Source organism: Lepisma saccharinum, chromosome 28 (assembly GCF_977018435.1).
Source record: "Lepisma saccharinum chromosome 28, izLepSacc3.1, whole genome shotgun sequence".
Taxonomy (NCBI): Eukaryota; Metazoa; Arthropoda; class Insecta; order Zygentoma; family Lepismatidae; genus Lepisma; species Lepisma saccharinum.
Window position 1 is genome coordinate 5294924 of NC_139256.1, and position 14389 is coordinate 5309312.

At 36.4% G+C, this 14389-nt stretch overlaps 1 protein-coding gene across 2 annotated transcripts in view; it reads left to right on the plus strand.

Moving 5' to 3' along the window:
* Positions 1-14389, plus strand: part of LOC145980551 (putative ATP-dependent RNA helicase DHX57) — a 63365-nt gene that overhangs the window by 39152 nt on the left and 9824 nt on the right. For both annotated transcript variants that reach the window (XM_083113572.1, XM_083113573.1), the window contains exons 14-16: positions 136-322; positions 2323-2544; positions 3428-3604. In XM_083113572.1, the coding sequence (XP_082969698.1) occupies positions 136-322; positions 2323-2544; positions 3428-3604 (586 nt within the window). The remainder of the gene's footprint in view (positions 1-135; positions 323-2322; positions 2545-3427; positions 3605-14389) is intronic.

The following is a 14389-nucleotide window of genomic DNA, read 5'->3' on the forward strand; positions in this document are numbered from 1 at the left end:
TATCTCATGTCATCTTGCTTGTTTTAAAAACCATGACACACTGCTTACTATTAAAGTAAAAATTTCACCTCTTAACTGTGTGCATAAATGTGATATCAGTGTGAGAAGAATGTATGTACAATATTCTACTTTCAGAATTGGAAAGCTGATGCTGTTTGGAGTCATTTTCTGTTGCCTTGATTCTGCGCTGACCATAGCAGCTTGTCTCAGTTTTAAATCTCCATTCGTTACACCTTTTGGGAAGAAGGATCAGTCAGATGCCAAGAAGCTGGAATTCACAACCTGTAATAGTGACCAGCTAACAGTTCTCAAGGCTTATAAGGTAATCTTGCTGTGTTCCCACTGACCTGACAAGAATCAGGGAATATTAAACATGATTGTTGTGCATTTTGGTTTTAATCATTTTTGTAAACACCAATTTGCTCTAACATCTGTTCTTATATGTAAAAAAAAAAAAGAAATATATTTTCTCTAGGAGTGGGATAAACTTGGCTCGGATGTTGATGAAAAAGATTTTTTTTTCTGAGCTTTGAAAGCAATGCTCAACATGATATCAGTCCACTTTCCTTCAGTTAGAACCAGAAAACAATATTTTCATTTTTCACTCTTGCATTTTTCTGTCTTTTTATTTACTTATTTAGGCCATTTTTCAGTTTTTTCTTCTTCACCTGTTGTTTCATGAGTTTTAAATGCATTTGCTAGCATAACTTACATACATCATGTTCCGCTTAGGAGTACAATAAAAGAAAAATTCATAAAATTGTAACAAATAGTTGGAATGACTGATTGGTGGCAACACTGTGAAGAGTAACTGAAAAAGTTTTAAATGTAACGTGCTGTGGCAGATCGCGCAAGCACAGAAGCTGTAGGCTCGTTCAAACTGCTGTGAAGGCATCATTTGCCATGTGGACGCCATAACAGAAGATGTTTTGTGTTTTGGCACTTCCAGAATTTAAACCTGTAAAGACGGAGCCCCATGCCACTTTGCCAAAGAAGTTAGCCATTTATTAGATGAGCACTTTAATGCACAATGGATTGGTAGAGGATCGCGGTTCATAACGTGGCCACCAAGGTCACCAGAACTACTACCGGTAGTTCAAACCACCAAACAATGGGTTTTATCAAATCATTCAACTACTCTCTTGTAATTTATTAAAAACTCAAGCTTTAATTTTCAGAGTGAAAATTATTTTGAGTTATGTGTTAATACTTTTAGGGTCATTCTGTAGATAATGTTTTTACATTTTTTAGGTCATCAACTTCCGAGCCTTAGTTATTGCCATTTCACTATGTAGGTAGGCACATCAATGTATTTATTTATCAGTAAAATTTATTATAATTCACTCAGCCTCTAATGAAATGGCCAAACCTGGGTGGTAAAGGCATCTAGAAGCGATTTTTTTCTGTGAAATGGCAACTCCCTGCAAGGAGTATCTCCCTATTTTCAACATGACTTTACCTTGTAGGAATATACCACTTACACATACACTTTTTTTTAGTTCAATTTGGTCTATTGTGTATAAAATTTCAATTTTTGTTCTCTTTGTCTAACATTAATAATTCATGTGAAGTTGTGTCCAAAAGGTGCAAGACCGTACTTGAAGTGAGCATCCTTCGAGAATGGTCTTGAAGTCGTGAGCTGGAAGTGAAAGTCTGAAAGTCTTTTGACTACTGCAGTGCCAAATACGATCAGTAGATAAAACTGAGGACTCGTTGTTTTCCCTACAACGCCAAGGGTCCCAGGTTCGAATCCTGCTCAGGCTTGGTTGTTTGTGAATGTCTATTCATCAATTTCATCACTCATCCCCATCTTCGCAAATTAGCCAGGAGGCACAAAATGCTAAGTAAAATAAACTAAATCAATCAATTGTTGTTTTCCCTGCATTTTAAACACCTGTTTTTCACCATAGAAATCACATAGCATTTTCAGATATTCTTACACATACATACATTTTCACACATTAGAAGATCTTCAACAAACAACTTGCTGGCTTTCTACCTCTGTGATTTCAAACAAATGAACGACGAATGCAAAAATCACATGACAAAGACTGTCTCGCAATCGATTTCTGACGAAGCCACCAAACAGGTGGCGAAATCGATCACGAGAAAACATTAACGTGTTAAAATGAAAAGTAAGTTTATCAGAGTTAATCACACTAGGTGACTTCACTTCCGTCAGGACGATACTTCAAATCTGTACTTCATACCTTTCGGACACAGCCTGAATTCTGTGTTTAAAAGTAGCTGTTTAACTTTGACACGTGTTGCCATCTCTAGTAATTACTGTGTGTGAATGAATGCAAACTATTTTTGTTGTAGGCCTGGTTGAAATCATGTGAAAAGGGCAACTATGCAGGTAAGGTCTTTGCTGAGGAGAATTATCTGTCATCGCGAACACTGCAGTCACTGGCAGAGATAAAGCAGCAGTATGTGGATCTGCTCGCCAGCATAGGGTTTGTGCCAGGGGAAGTGAACCTCCAGGAGCTGCGTCGACGGATGAGATCAGGCGGAGATCACATTGTATCAGTCACTGGACCAAAGGTTAGTACTATTAGTATTTGTGAAACATTCATTTCCTTTTGTATTATACTCTTATATTCATGTGCCAGGGAATGAAAGCATGGTAGCAAATTAATATACTCAAATGAAGATCTCACTTGTCAGCAAAACTGGATTTGACGCAAAAAAACATTTTTAATGATTTTGAATAAAGCAAAAAAAAATATTTTTAAATATACATTTTTCTGTTTCTGATACTGTATATATGAACCTACTATGAAAATGTTTGTTGAGTGTGTTGAAACTATAATAATTTCAGTTAACTTTTCTCCAGTGAAAATAAAACATTCTGGATATACTATATAATTGTAACTTAAAATAATTTACCACATTTAGTCATTATGATGTGGTGTGTGTTTTTTGAGCGCGCATACTCATCCATGACCAATGGCTGTATGAAATGGATCTTTACCAATGGAGAATTAAGTATGAATTATTTTTTGAACTGAATATGTGTCAGATCCACATTATTTGCAGTAGGGGTGTGTGGCATCCTGTAATGTCTATACCAGGACAGGAAAAAAAATTCCCCACCAGATCCCAACTTAGCAACAGACTTTTTGAGATCCCGAACAGTCAGGAAATTCCAAATGCTTGCGTTTCAAAAGTAACTTTTTCTCAATATGTTCTGCATTATAAGTGTCTGGAATTTCTTGAAAATGTGAGTTTATTGCAGAAATGCAAGAACAATCACTTGAGGGGAAGAAGTGTATATTAAATTTTCAGTGTCAGGAAATTTCAAACATTTCCTATTTCACACCCCTATTTCCCAGGAACTTTATATACTGAAATTAATTGTATCCCAGATTTTGACCTAAAGTGTCCTTTATGCTTATAGTACTCTCTCATAACTCTCTATTTCCAGCTAAATGCTAATGGGGACAACATGAAACTGTTGGCAGCATTACTCTGCGCAGCTTTGTACCCAAATGTTGTGAAGGTTCTTTCGCCTGAAAAGTCATTCGCCCAGAGTAAGGCTGGCGGAATACCAAAACTTCCCAGACCAGAGGAGCTGAAGTTAAAAACTAAGGAAGATGGATATGTAAGTAAAGGGATTGCATCTTTGTTTTTTCATGTTTCCTTTATATGTCATATGGTTAGTGATGCACCAATAACTTTATCTTGCCAATTATCACCAATCAAAATTTACCATTACTGATAACCAATATAAAATTAATTGTTTCCCTGAACCTGATTGTTTCATTCACTTGAAGTAACGTGTGCAGCCAGTTGTTTTGCCTCAGAAAAAAAACAGAACTGCACACTTCGATAGATTTGTTACAATCCAGAATTGTCCATGTCTAACCTTCGCATGTCCAGCCAGCCTCCATGGTAGAGTGTGTAGTAAATTGTGCTATGATGCCAGAGGTCCCTGGCAGGCACGTATCTAGAAATATCTTTGGGTGAGGGAAGGGTTCCAAACCAAGTGTCTCAGGAATAATAATAATAATAATAATAATAATGTTTATATTAAAATAATTATAAATCAAATTAATACTAATTACAATACATAAAATAATATTATTATTACACCATTAGATAAAAAGACTGTATAAGAATAGATATATCAGCGCATATTCATTATGTAGCTTACCTGTAGTTAAGATCGGAATAATTTACATAAAAACAAGTGCGTTGGCTAATGAAATTAATGTCAAATAATAATTGAATATTTATCGAATAAGAAAAATGATGTTACATGTAGTTGGAGAAAAGTAAGTTACTGATTAATATTTTATGCATATTATTTTGAGTAGTATTGTACATAAATCTTGTTTGTAATGCAGATAAAAATATATAAATAACTTATGTGAGTGAGTAGAAATGGTTCAAAACGACATTTCGGAAGTCTGTACTACTTCCTTCATCAGGTAAATAAAATAAAAAACTTTAGGTGCCAAACATGGTACCACGTTGTCAAATCGTAATTTGAGGATAAAAAAGGTAAAAACTTACTGTGACGGCATAAAAACTCCGATGAAAATCTCAACTGGTTAAAAAAGTTAAAAACAAAAACCACACAACTAAAACAAATAAAAATTGACAACCTATTATAGCCCCCTAGTGACTCCCATCAGTGTGGGTAGAACACATGGACTGGGAGCGCTCCTGTGTTGTGTTGTTCTACCCACACTGATGGGAGTCACTAGGGGGCTATAATAGGTTGTCAATTTTTATTTGTTTTAGTTGTGTGGTTTTTGTTTTTAACTTTTTTAACCAGTTGAGATTTTCATCGGAGTTTTTATGCCGTCACATTTATAACTTACGATGTCCCTCGGCAAACTGAAAACGTATCGTAGTCATTTTTTTCAAAAGAATTAATGAAAATTAATATTTGTTTAAATCATATCTTATAAGAATTTCAAGACAAAATTTAATATATACCTAGTCACCGACCCAATAGTGGTTTTCACTTTAAGTGTAATGAATAAAATTACCAGGAATCAATAACTAATGCAAAATGTATTAAAAGAAAATTAACAACATACACACTTGCATTTTCATACTATTCAATATATATATTTATACATCATAAATTAAGATTTTGCATTTTTGATTTCACTCTTTTACATTTTTTCATGTTCTTTTCCAATTAAATGAGATACCATGTGGCTATGTGTTCACATGTAAAACAATTCAGTTTACGAACTTTTGATCGAGATAACCAGTATCAATTATTCGATTTTGTCGACAAAAAAAAAATAGCACTTGTAATGTCAAAGTTCTGAGGATACGTCAAATTTAAAATAAAAGATTATTGTCCACTTTACTGACTTATATCTTGCATATTTATGGCAATTCGAGAATACTTATCCGAGTCTTCTTCATGAAGATAAGATGGCGGCCCATTTTCGTCATTCCGACATGTCACTATTTTAATGTCCTTTGGACCTTAATGGCTCATCACGGCCTTTCTTAAGATCGAAACACAAATACGATGCTTCTTTCCACAGGATTATCACGTTTTACGTATACATCTTGCTTTTGTAAGAAAAATAGACCCTATTTAAGTCTCTGTAAAATTTAACGACTCCATCCTCTGAGTCAGCGATCTTTTAGATCAGGCATGTCAAACTCAAAATCTGAACTGGGCCAAATAGTCAGTAGTGTTCGATAGGGCGGGCCGCAAGGAAAAAATTAATTATTTCTTTAATACTTTATTTTAAAGAATGACTAACATAACACTTAATAAAGTATATTGAACATTCATTGAAACTTGATCATTGCTTCTTGCCTGACAGCTGGCACCTTTTTTCTGCCACAAACTTATCAATATCAGGAGACATCTTATTTAAAGCAGCTACTTTCAGAACACAGCTAAGATGAACGTCTGATAATCTGGATCTCGTTGGTGACTTGTTTCCTTTCACGAGTGAGAAAAGTTTTTCACACTGGTAAGTGCTACCGAATATGGAAATTATTTCACACGCAAATTTTCAGGTTTCTGGAAAACGTGCAGGCAAATACTTGTAAAAGTCAGGAATACCCACTTCGCTGTACTTTTGTTTCAAAGTTGAGTCGCACTGAATTTCAATTACTTCCATCTGCAAATGTGCTGCCACTTTTTCTACATCAGTCGTAAACAGGGCTGAAAACAAGGAGATCTTGTCTTCGGAAGAACGAACATCGTGGAACCTTTTCCCGAATTCAGTATTCAAAAGCTGATTTTTTTCGGCGTACTTTTGTACAAAACAGGGTCCTTTGAACTTGATCTGTATTTAGAACAAATTGGAAAGTGTGTCAAGTCTTCGTTTCTTAACTGTTTTTCCCAAAGCAATAACTTACGCTCGAATGTTTTCACTTGATCATTCATGTTGGTGACTAATTGATCTTTTCCTTGCAGTTTCAAATTTAAATCTAACAAGTGTTTTGTTATATCAACAAGAAAGGAAAGATCTTGTAACCACGTTGGTTGCGAAAAAAGGCTGGTGTCTTGTTCTTTCATTTCAAAAATTGACATATTTCATCTTTCAAGTTCCAGAATCTTTCAAGAACCATAGAACACGATAGCCAGCGCACTTCTGTGTAGTAGGGCACTCCAGAATATTCGCTTTCTAAATCTGCTAAGAAAGCAGAAAATTGTCGCTGGTTTAAGCCACGGAATCTTATGAAGTTGATAACTTTTTCACAGGCTTCATCACACTTTCCATGTTGATTACTTTTGAACACAAGACCTCTTGGTGAATGATGCAATGCACATGATGGAACATGTGTTTATCGCAGGTTTCACGAAATTCGTTTTGCAGTTTTGTCACAAAACTATTGTTTTTTTTCCCGTCATTGAAGGGGCACCATCCGTAGCTACACAGGATAACTTTGACAGAGGTAAATCATACTTCCGCAAAAGTTCACGAACAGCAATAAATGCCTTCAACTCTCTCAGCTAGTCTTGCCTCATTAATCCGTCGTATTGGTTGTATGTAGCTCTGTGTTGCTTATAATCACGTTTGACATTATATAACTTCGGTACACTAATGGTTGATCTGCAAACCAAGCAAACAATTTTATCTTTCACTTCACAACAAAAGTACTCCAACTCCCATTTCTCTTGAAAACTACGATGTTCATCAGAAATTTTTCGTTTACTACCACTTGGTTTCGACAAAGACATTGTTGGTAGCACAAACAAAGCAAACCGAATAGACCCAAACTTCTTGGAAAATGGAACCGACTGAGGGTAGCGAAGATGCGGGAGAGGCAAGGGAGGGGTGAGTCGCGCAGACTATAAGACGCGGTAATAGGTTTTCGGGCGAAGGCAGCTTGTTCCCCTTTCCCTTCAACCCTCCCCTCATTCTAGATTCCAGAGGGAAAACTGCGCAGGCAGAAGACGTAGCCTTGGACTCTGAACAACTGGCAATCACTACATTCGCCAACCACCCCAATAATGCAACACAACCATCTTTTTTCACCTACCGACGGGTATATCCTGTCCAAGAGGAAAACGTGTGAAATTTCACATCGTGTTATATGAACACAGATATTTTAGCAACTACTACATCTGAAGGTTCTACTACTTAAAAACAAATAATAGCAAAGGAGCCGCACAAAAATATATCGAGGGCCGCATGCGGCCTGCGGGCCGCGTGTTTGACATGCCTGTTTTAGATGATCAGTGTATCAAAACTCACACTGTTACAACCATATGCACAGAATATAAACTCATTAATATTTTTTAAATGAGAATTATACAATTGTACAGTGTTAATACATGAAAATGATTGTAAAATAAAGTTGGTACAATAAAAAAAAGATATTACAATACTTTATTACGTGTTTTCGTATCTTTTTTTAATTATCAAAGGTAAATAAAGATTTTTACCTTTATATATACAAATTTTATACAGGATTGGCATGTTTAAAACATCATGTTTATATGTGCCTTTGACCACTGAAAACACCTCTTGTAATGTCTTATTTTCTTGTTTAAGTGCATTCAAGTTCACTGTAAGAAAGAACGCGATTGATGTATATTAATTTATTTACGTAATCCACACTCTATAGTGTATTATAAATGAAAGAATTGCTGAATGATGTTGAAATATTTTTAACATAATTGATTATGTACAATAATATTTGTTATGCAAGGTGAAAGAACATTTATATTACCCAATAATGACAATAACAATACTATGAGAAGAAAAAAAATATGCCGTTGCTTGGGAATATATTTGAGACACTATGCCGTCGATAAGGAAAGTGGAAGACATTCCTCTGAAAGTTCCCTTTTTTATCGTTATGTTAATTGTTGTGGTAAGTTTGGAGAAAATTGCCAAAACCAAACTTAATTTTCTACATTTTACACTCTATACTGAAAAAACAAAGTATCATGGTGCATTTGAAAAAAATGTTTCAAACCTTTTCTTTTCTGAGTAGGTCCTAGACTATCAGGAAACAAGGTTGTTTGTGTAAAAAGAACATTAGGGAAGGCGGAAGAAACATTTTCCTGGAGAATATTAAATATCTGTGTGTGTGTGTGTTTATATTGTGTAGTAGTTGTGGTGTGTGTGTGTTTATATTGTGTTATAGTTGTGATGTGTTTGTGTGTGTCTTGTGTAGTAGTTATGCTGTCTAATGTGTTTGTGTTCGTCTTGTGTAGTAATTGTGCTGTCTAATATGTTTGTGTTTGTCTTGTGTAGTAGTTCCTCCATTCATATTGGGGGTTAGGCGTAGAGCTGACAACTCTGCACTGTAAAAAGACATGTCAAGAAACAGAAATATAAGGCCATGGATGTTCCCAAGGTAAAATATTCCGGAGGTAAAATAGTCCCCCGTTCGGATCTCCGGGTGGGGACTACTTTGGGAGGTCCCTGGACTAAGGATAAGATCCACGTTAGGAATAAGGATATTAAATTAGGCACCTGGAATGTTCTGAGCCTTTACCGGCCTGGGGCATTTCAGTGCACAGTTAATGAGATAGTGAAGTATAAATTAGATGTAGTAGCTGTCCAGGAAGTTAGGTGGCTAGGAGAAGGGAATTGTAAAACTAAAAATTATACTTTTTTGTATGGTGGTACTGAAAATCATAATTTTGGAACAGGCTTTTTCATAAATAATAGAATTATCTCGGCTCTTAAAACAGTAGAATTTATTAATGATAGGATATCATATGCAGTTTTACAGGGTAGGTGGTGTAAAATTATTTTAATAAACATACATGCACCAACGGAAGATAAAGATGATAATACTAAAGATGATTTTTATACAGAGTTAGAACAGGTCTTTGATAAATTTTCTCAGTATGATATGAAAATTCTGTTAGGTGACTGTAATGCACAGATTGGCAAAGAAGAGACATTTAAACCCACGATTGGTAAAGAAAGTCTTCATGATTTAAGTAATGATAATGGTATAAGATTGATTACTTTTGCAACCTCAAAGAATTTAATTGTGAAAAGTACCACTTTTAAACATAAAGATATCCATAAATATACCTGGTCTTCTCCAGATGGTAAAACTCATAATCAGATAGATCATATTCTCATTGATAAGAGAAGGCATACTAGTATAATTGACGTTCGTACACATAGAGGTGCTGACTGTGCCAGTGACCATTATCTAGTAATTGCTAAATTAAGAGAAAGACTCTCAGTGATAAATCATAAGCAACAAAATCTAAAAGTTCTAAAATTTGATACAGGAAAGTTTACTGATGAAAGAATTAAGAAAGATTACCAAATTAAACTGTCAAATAGATTTGATGTTTTGCAGGATTTAAATGATGATGAAAATATAAATGAAACAGACGTAAATAAGAATTGGGAGCACATACGTAATGCAATAGAATCAGCAGCTAAAGAAAGTATAGGATACCATAAACCAAGAAAAAGTAAGCCATGGTTTGATAATAAATGTCATAATCTAATAGAAATAAGAAATCAGGCTAGACTTAGGTGGTTAAATAACTCTGATGATACAAATCTAAGCAATTATAATAGAATAAAGCGAGAAGTTAACCGCACGTTTAGAAGTAAAAAAAGAGATTACTTGAAAAGCAAAATTAACGAAATTGAAACAAACAGCAAAAATAAAAATATCAGAGATTTATATAAAGGTGTAAATGAATTTAGAAAGGGGTGGCAACCTAAAGTAAACTTGATAAAAGATAAAGACGGTGATTTTCTAGCTGACCCAAGCGATATTCTAAATAGATGGAAGAACTACTTTAATGACCTTTTAAATGTGCACGTAGGAGATAAATCAGAAGTAAATGAAGTACACACAGCAGAACCTTTAGTTCCAGAACCTAACTTGACTGAAGTTAAAGATGCTATTAAACGGCTAAAGAATAACAAAGCACCTGGCATTGATTTAATACCAGCTGAGTTAATTAAATATGGTGGAAATTCATTAATATGTCAAATTCATAAATTAATTTGTTTAATATGGAATAAAGAAGAAATCCCTCAACAGTGGAAAGAATCCATAATTGTTCCTGTGTTTAAAAAAGGTGATAAAATGAACTGCAATAATTACCGTGGAATTTCTCTACTCTCAACAACATACAAAATATTGTCTAACATTCTTTTAACAAGACTAACCCCATACGCTAATGAAATTATAGGTGATTATCAATGTGGATTTAAACGTAACAGATCAACTACAGATCAAATTTTTCACATCAGACAGACACTTGAAAAAAAGTGGGAATATAATCAAAATGTCCATCAGCTATTCATTGATTTCAAAAAAGCATATGATTCGGTCAAAAGAGATAAATTATATAATATATTAGTAGAGTTTGGAATACCTAAGAAGCTTGTTAGTATGATAAAAATATGCACCAGTGAAACAGAAAGTAAAATTCGTGTGGGTAATAATATGTCTGACAAATTTACAATTCATGATGGGTTAAAACAAGGAGATGCATTATCTCCATTGCTCTTTAATTTTGCCTTAGAATATGCTGTAAGGAAGGTAAAAGAAACTAAAGAAGGACTAAAATTAAATGGTGTGACTCAGTTGTTAGCATATGCAGATGATGTAGACTTACTGGGGGATGATGTGAATACAATTAAGAATAATGCTAAAATATTTTTCAAAACTGCTAAAGAGATAGGTTTGGAAGTTAACAAAGAGAAAACTAAATATATGCTTACAGGCCGAAACCAAGTGTTAGGTAATAATCAAAATCTAATTATTGATAACAACTCGTTTGAACCAGTTTCCAAATTCAAATACTTAGGAGTAATATTAACAAATGAAAATTATATTAAAGAGGAAATAAAAAGTAGGCTTAATTCAGGAAATGCATGTTACTTCTCTCTTCATAAACTTTTGTCTTCTCGTTTAATATCTAAGAAACTAAAAGTTAAAATATACAAAACAGTAATTTTGCCTGTAGTATTATATGGGTGTGAAACTTGGTCCCTTACATTGAAAGAGGAACATAAATTGAGAGTATTTGAAAATAAGATCCTTAGGAAAATATTTGGACCTAAAAGGGATGAGGAGACAGGTGAGTGGAGAAGGTTACATAATTTAGAACTACATAATTTGTACTCATGTCCAGATATTATTAGAATAATTAAATCAAGAAGACTTAGGTGGGCAGGCCATGTGGCACGAATGGGAGAGGAAAGAGGAGTTTACAGGATTCTTGTTGGGAAACCAGATGGTAAGAGACCTGTAGGAAGGCCAAGACGAAGATGGAGGGACAACGTTGAGATGGACCTAAAGGAAATCGGTAGGGATGGAAAAGAGTATATAGATCTTGCTCAAGATAGGGACAGATGGAAGGCCTGTATTGCTGCAGCCATGAACCTTCGGGTTTAAGAAGGCTAGAGAGTTAGTTAGTTTAAATAAAGATTTTATAATTTTTGTGGGAAAAAGGTTTTTTACGCACATCTTAGATTTTTCCCTCTGTGAGAGTTTGCTATGTTTCACAACTTTATAACTTTAGGATTACTCTTCAAGATGCTTATTGTAACAAATCTTAATTTTATTAAATACGGAGAAACTAGTACTCACTTTTATCCGCGAAGCTGTTTTTTCTTCTTTTTTGATTAATTTCAGTGGCCACTGCCACCATCCTCGTTGGAACTTGCTACGCTGTTGCTTGGCGTGCGTCTTTTGTTCGTACTTCTCTGGCTGCCGTCAGGTGCGCTGTGCATCTTGGTGCGTCGTCTGCTATTTCCGTGCGATAACTGCTGCAGTAGTGGAATCCAAGAGTGGTGCGCTTGCCCGCTATCGATGTTTAGTTCGTGCGGGAAGTGCATTATGGCGTGCGTTTCCTTGATTTTGGTGTCTATGAGCGTGTGGGCAGTGTGTTTGACTCGAACCTTTTCAATTTTATGGCTATTGTATTTGATATGTCTAGCAAGACCAGTAGTGGGTTGGGCTTTTTTCGCATCTGCTAGGTGCTGTTGGATTCTTTCATTGACAGATCTGATGGACCTGCCGATGTAATGAGCCTTGCATTCACACTCTGCATCATATACACCTGGGTTGTCAAGGGGGAGAGGAAGTACCGTTTGTGCTTGTTCAGTTTATCAGTTATTTTGGAGTTGGGTTTGTGTGCTACTTTGATGCCAAATGGGAGAAGGGCTTTGGCTATGCGGTTGGAAGTGGTGGGATGGTAGGGGAAGGCAAACCATTTATATTGGTTGCTGGGGGTTGGTTGTGGCTGGGCTGCTTGTGGATGGGTTGATTGTGGTAGGTTAGGGTGTCTGACCTGTATTTCCGCCTTACTGCACCAAGTGGAAAGTTGTGATTCAGTGTAGCCATGCTTCAGGGCTATTTCTGTGATGGTGGCTATCTCCTCTCGTAGATCCTCTTCTTTGCCACAGTAGGAGAAGGCTCTTCGATAAAAATTTAGCCACACATTGGCTTTTTGTTTAGGGGGATGGCTAGAGAGAGCATGTATGTACTGGTTGCCTGCATCCGGTTTTCTGTAGACAGTGGTTGTGAATTTGTTAAGTGCACGGCTGATGGTGATGTCCAGGAAGTTGATTTTACCAAGTTTTTCATGCTCTACGGTGAAGTTGAGCCTGGGATGGATGCTATTTAGCTTGTTCACTAGGAGGTTGAGTTCTTCTGCCTTTTTGTATACAACTATTGTGTCGTCAGCGTACCTTCCATAATGGATGTGTTGTAGTTCTGGAGTGTGGAGTATCTCTTTTTCAGCCAGGTGCATGACGATGTTGGCTAAAGGAGCTGATAGCGGGTTGCCCATCGCAAGGCCCTCGGATTGGTTGTAGAATTTATGGCAAGGCCCTCGGATTGGTTGTAGAATTTATCTTCAAACTGAAAGTAATTGTGTTTTAGACAAACTTCCAATAGCCTGGTTATCTCTTGTACCTCTAGGGCCGGGATTCTGTTAGTTGTCAGCCACTTTTCAACTGAACGCAGTGCTAGGTCTATGGGCGCACAAACCCAACTCCAAAATAACTGATAAACTGAACAAGCACAAACGGTACTTCCTCTCCCCCCTTGACAACCCAGGTGTATATGATGCAGAGTGTGAAGGCAAGGCTCATTACATCGGCAGGTCCATCAGATCTGTCAATGAAAGAATCCAACAGCACCTAGCAGATGCGAAAAAAGCCCAACCCACTACTGGTCTTGCTAGACATATCAAATACAATAGCCATAAAATTGAAAAGGTTCGAGTCAAACACACTGCCCACACGCTCATAGACACCAAAATCAAGGAAACGCACGCCATAATGCACTTCCCGCACGAACTAAACATCGATAGCGGGCAAGCGCACCACACTTGGATTCCACTACTGCAGCAGTTATCGCCCGGAAATAGCAGACGACGCACCAAGATGCACAGCGCACCTGACGGCAGCCAGAGAAGTACGAACAAAAGACGCACGCCAAGCAACAGCGTAGCAAGTTCCAACGAGGATGGTGGCAGTGGCCACTGAAATTAATCGAAAAAGAAGAAAAAACAGCTTCGCGGATAAAAGTGAGTACTAGTTTCTCCGTATTTATATACTACCGCGTCTCTCTTTTCCCAATTATGAATTAATTTTATTGTCGAAATTCCACCAAAACTTATTTCAAATGGTTTGTATGTGTTGGTAATCAGTATGAAATGCATGTTCGTGCCCATATACTTATGAATGATCAAGTAAAACCTAGTAAAATCAAACTTATGTGCATATTTGCATTAATTGTGGCCACGGTGGCTCAGTCGGTAACGCATCTGACTACTATGCTAAAGGTCCCGGGTTCAATCCCAGCCGGTTCAAATCCGGGAACTTTTCTAACGATGGAAGCAGCCCCGGCGTCCACCCAGCATCTAATAACATGGGTACCTGGGGGAAACCCTGGGGGGTAAAGGCGGTCAGGGGCGTGATGCTGATCACATCACCCCACT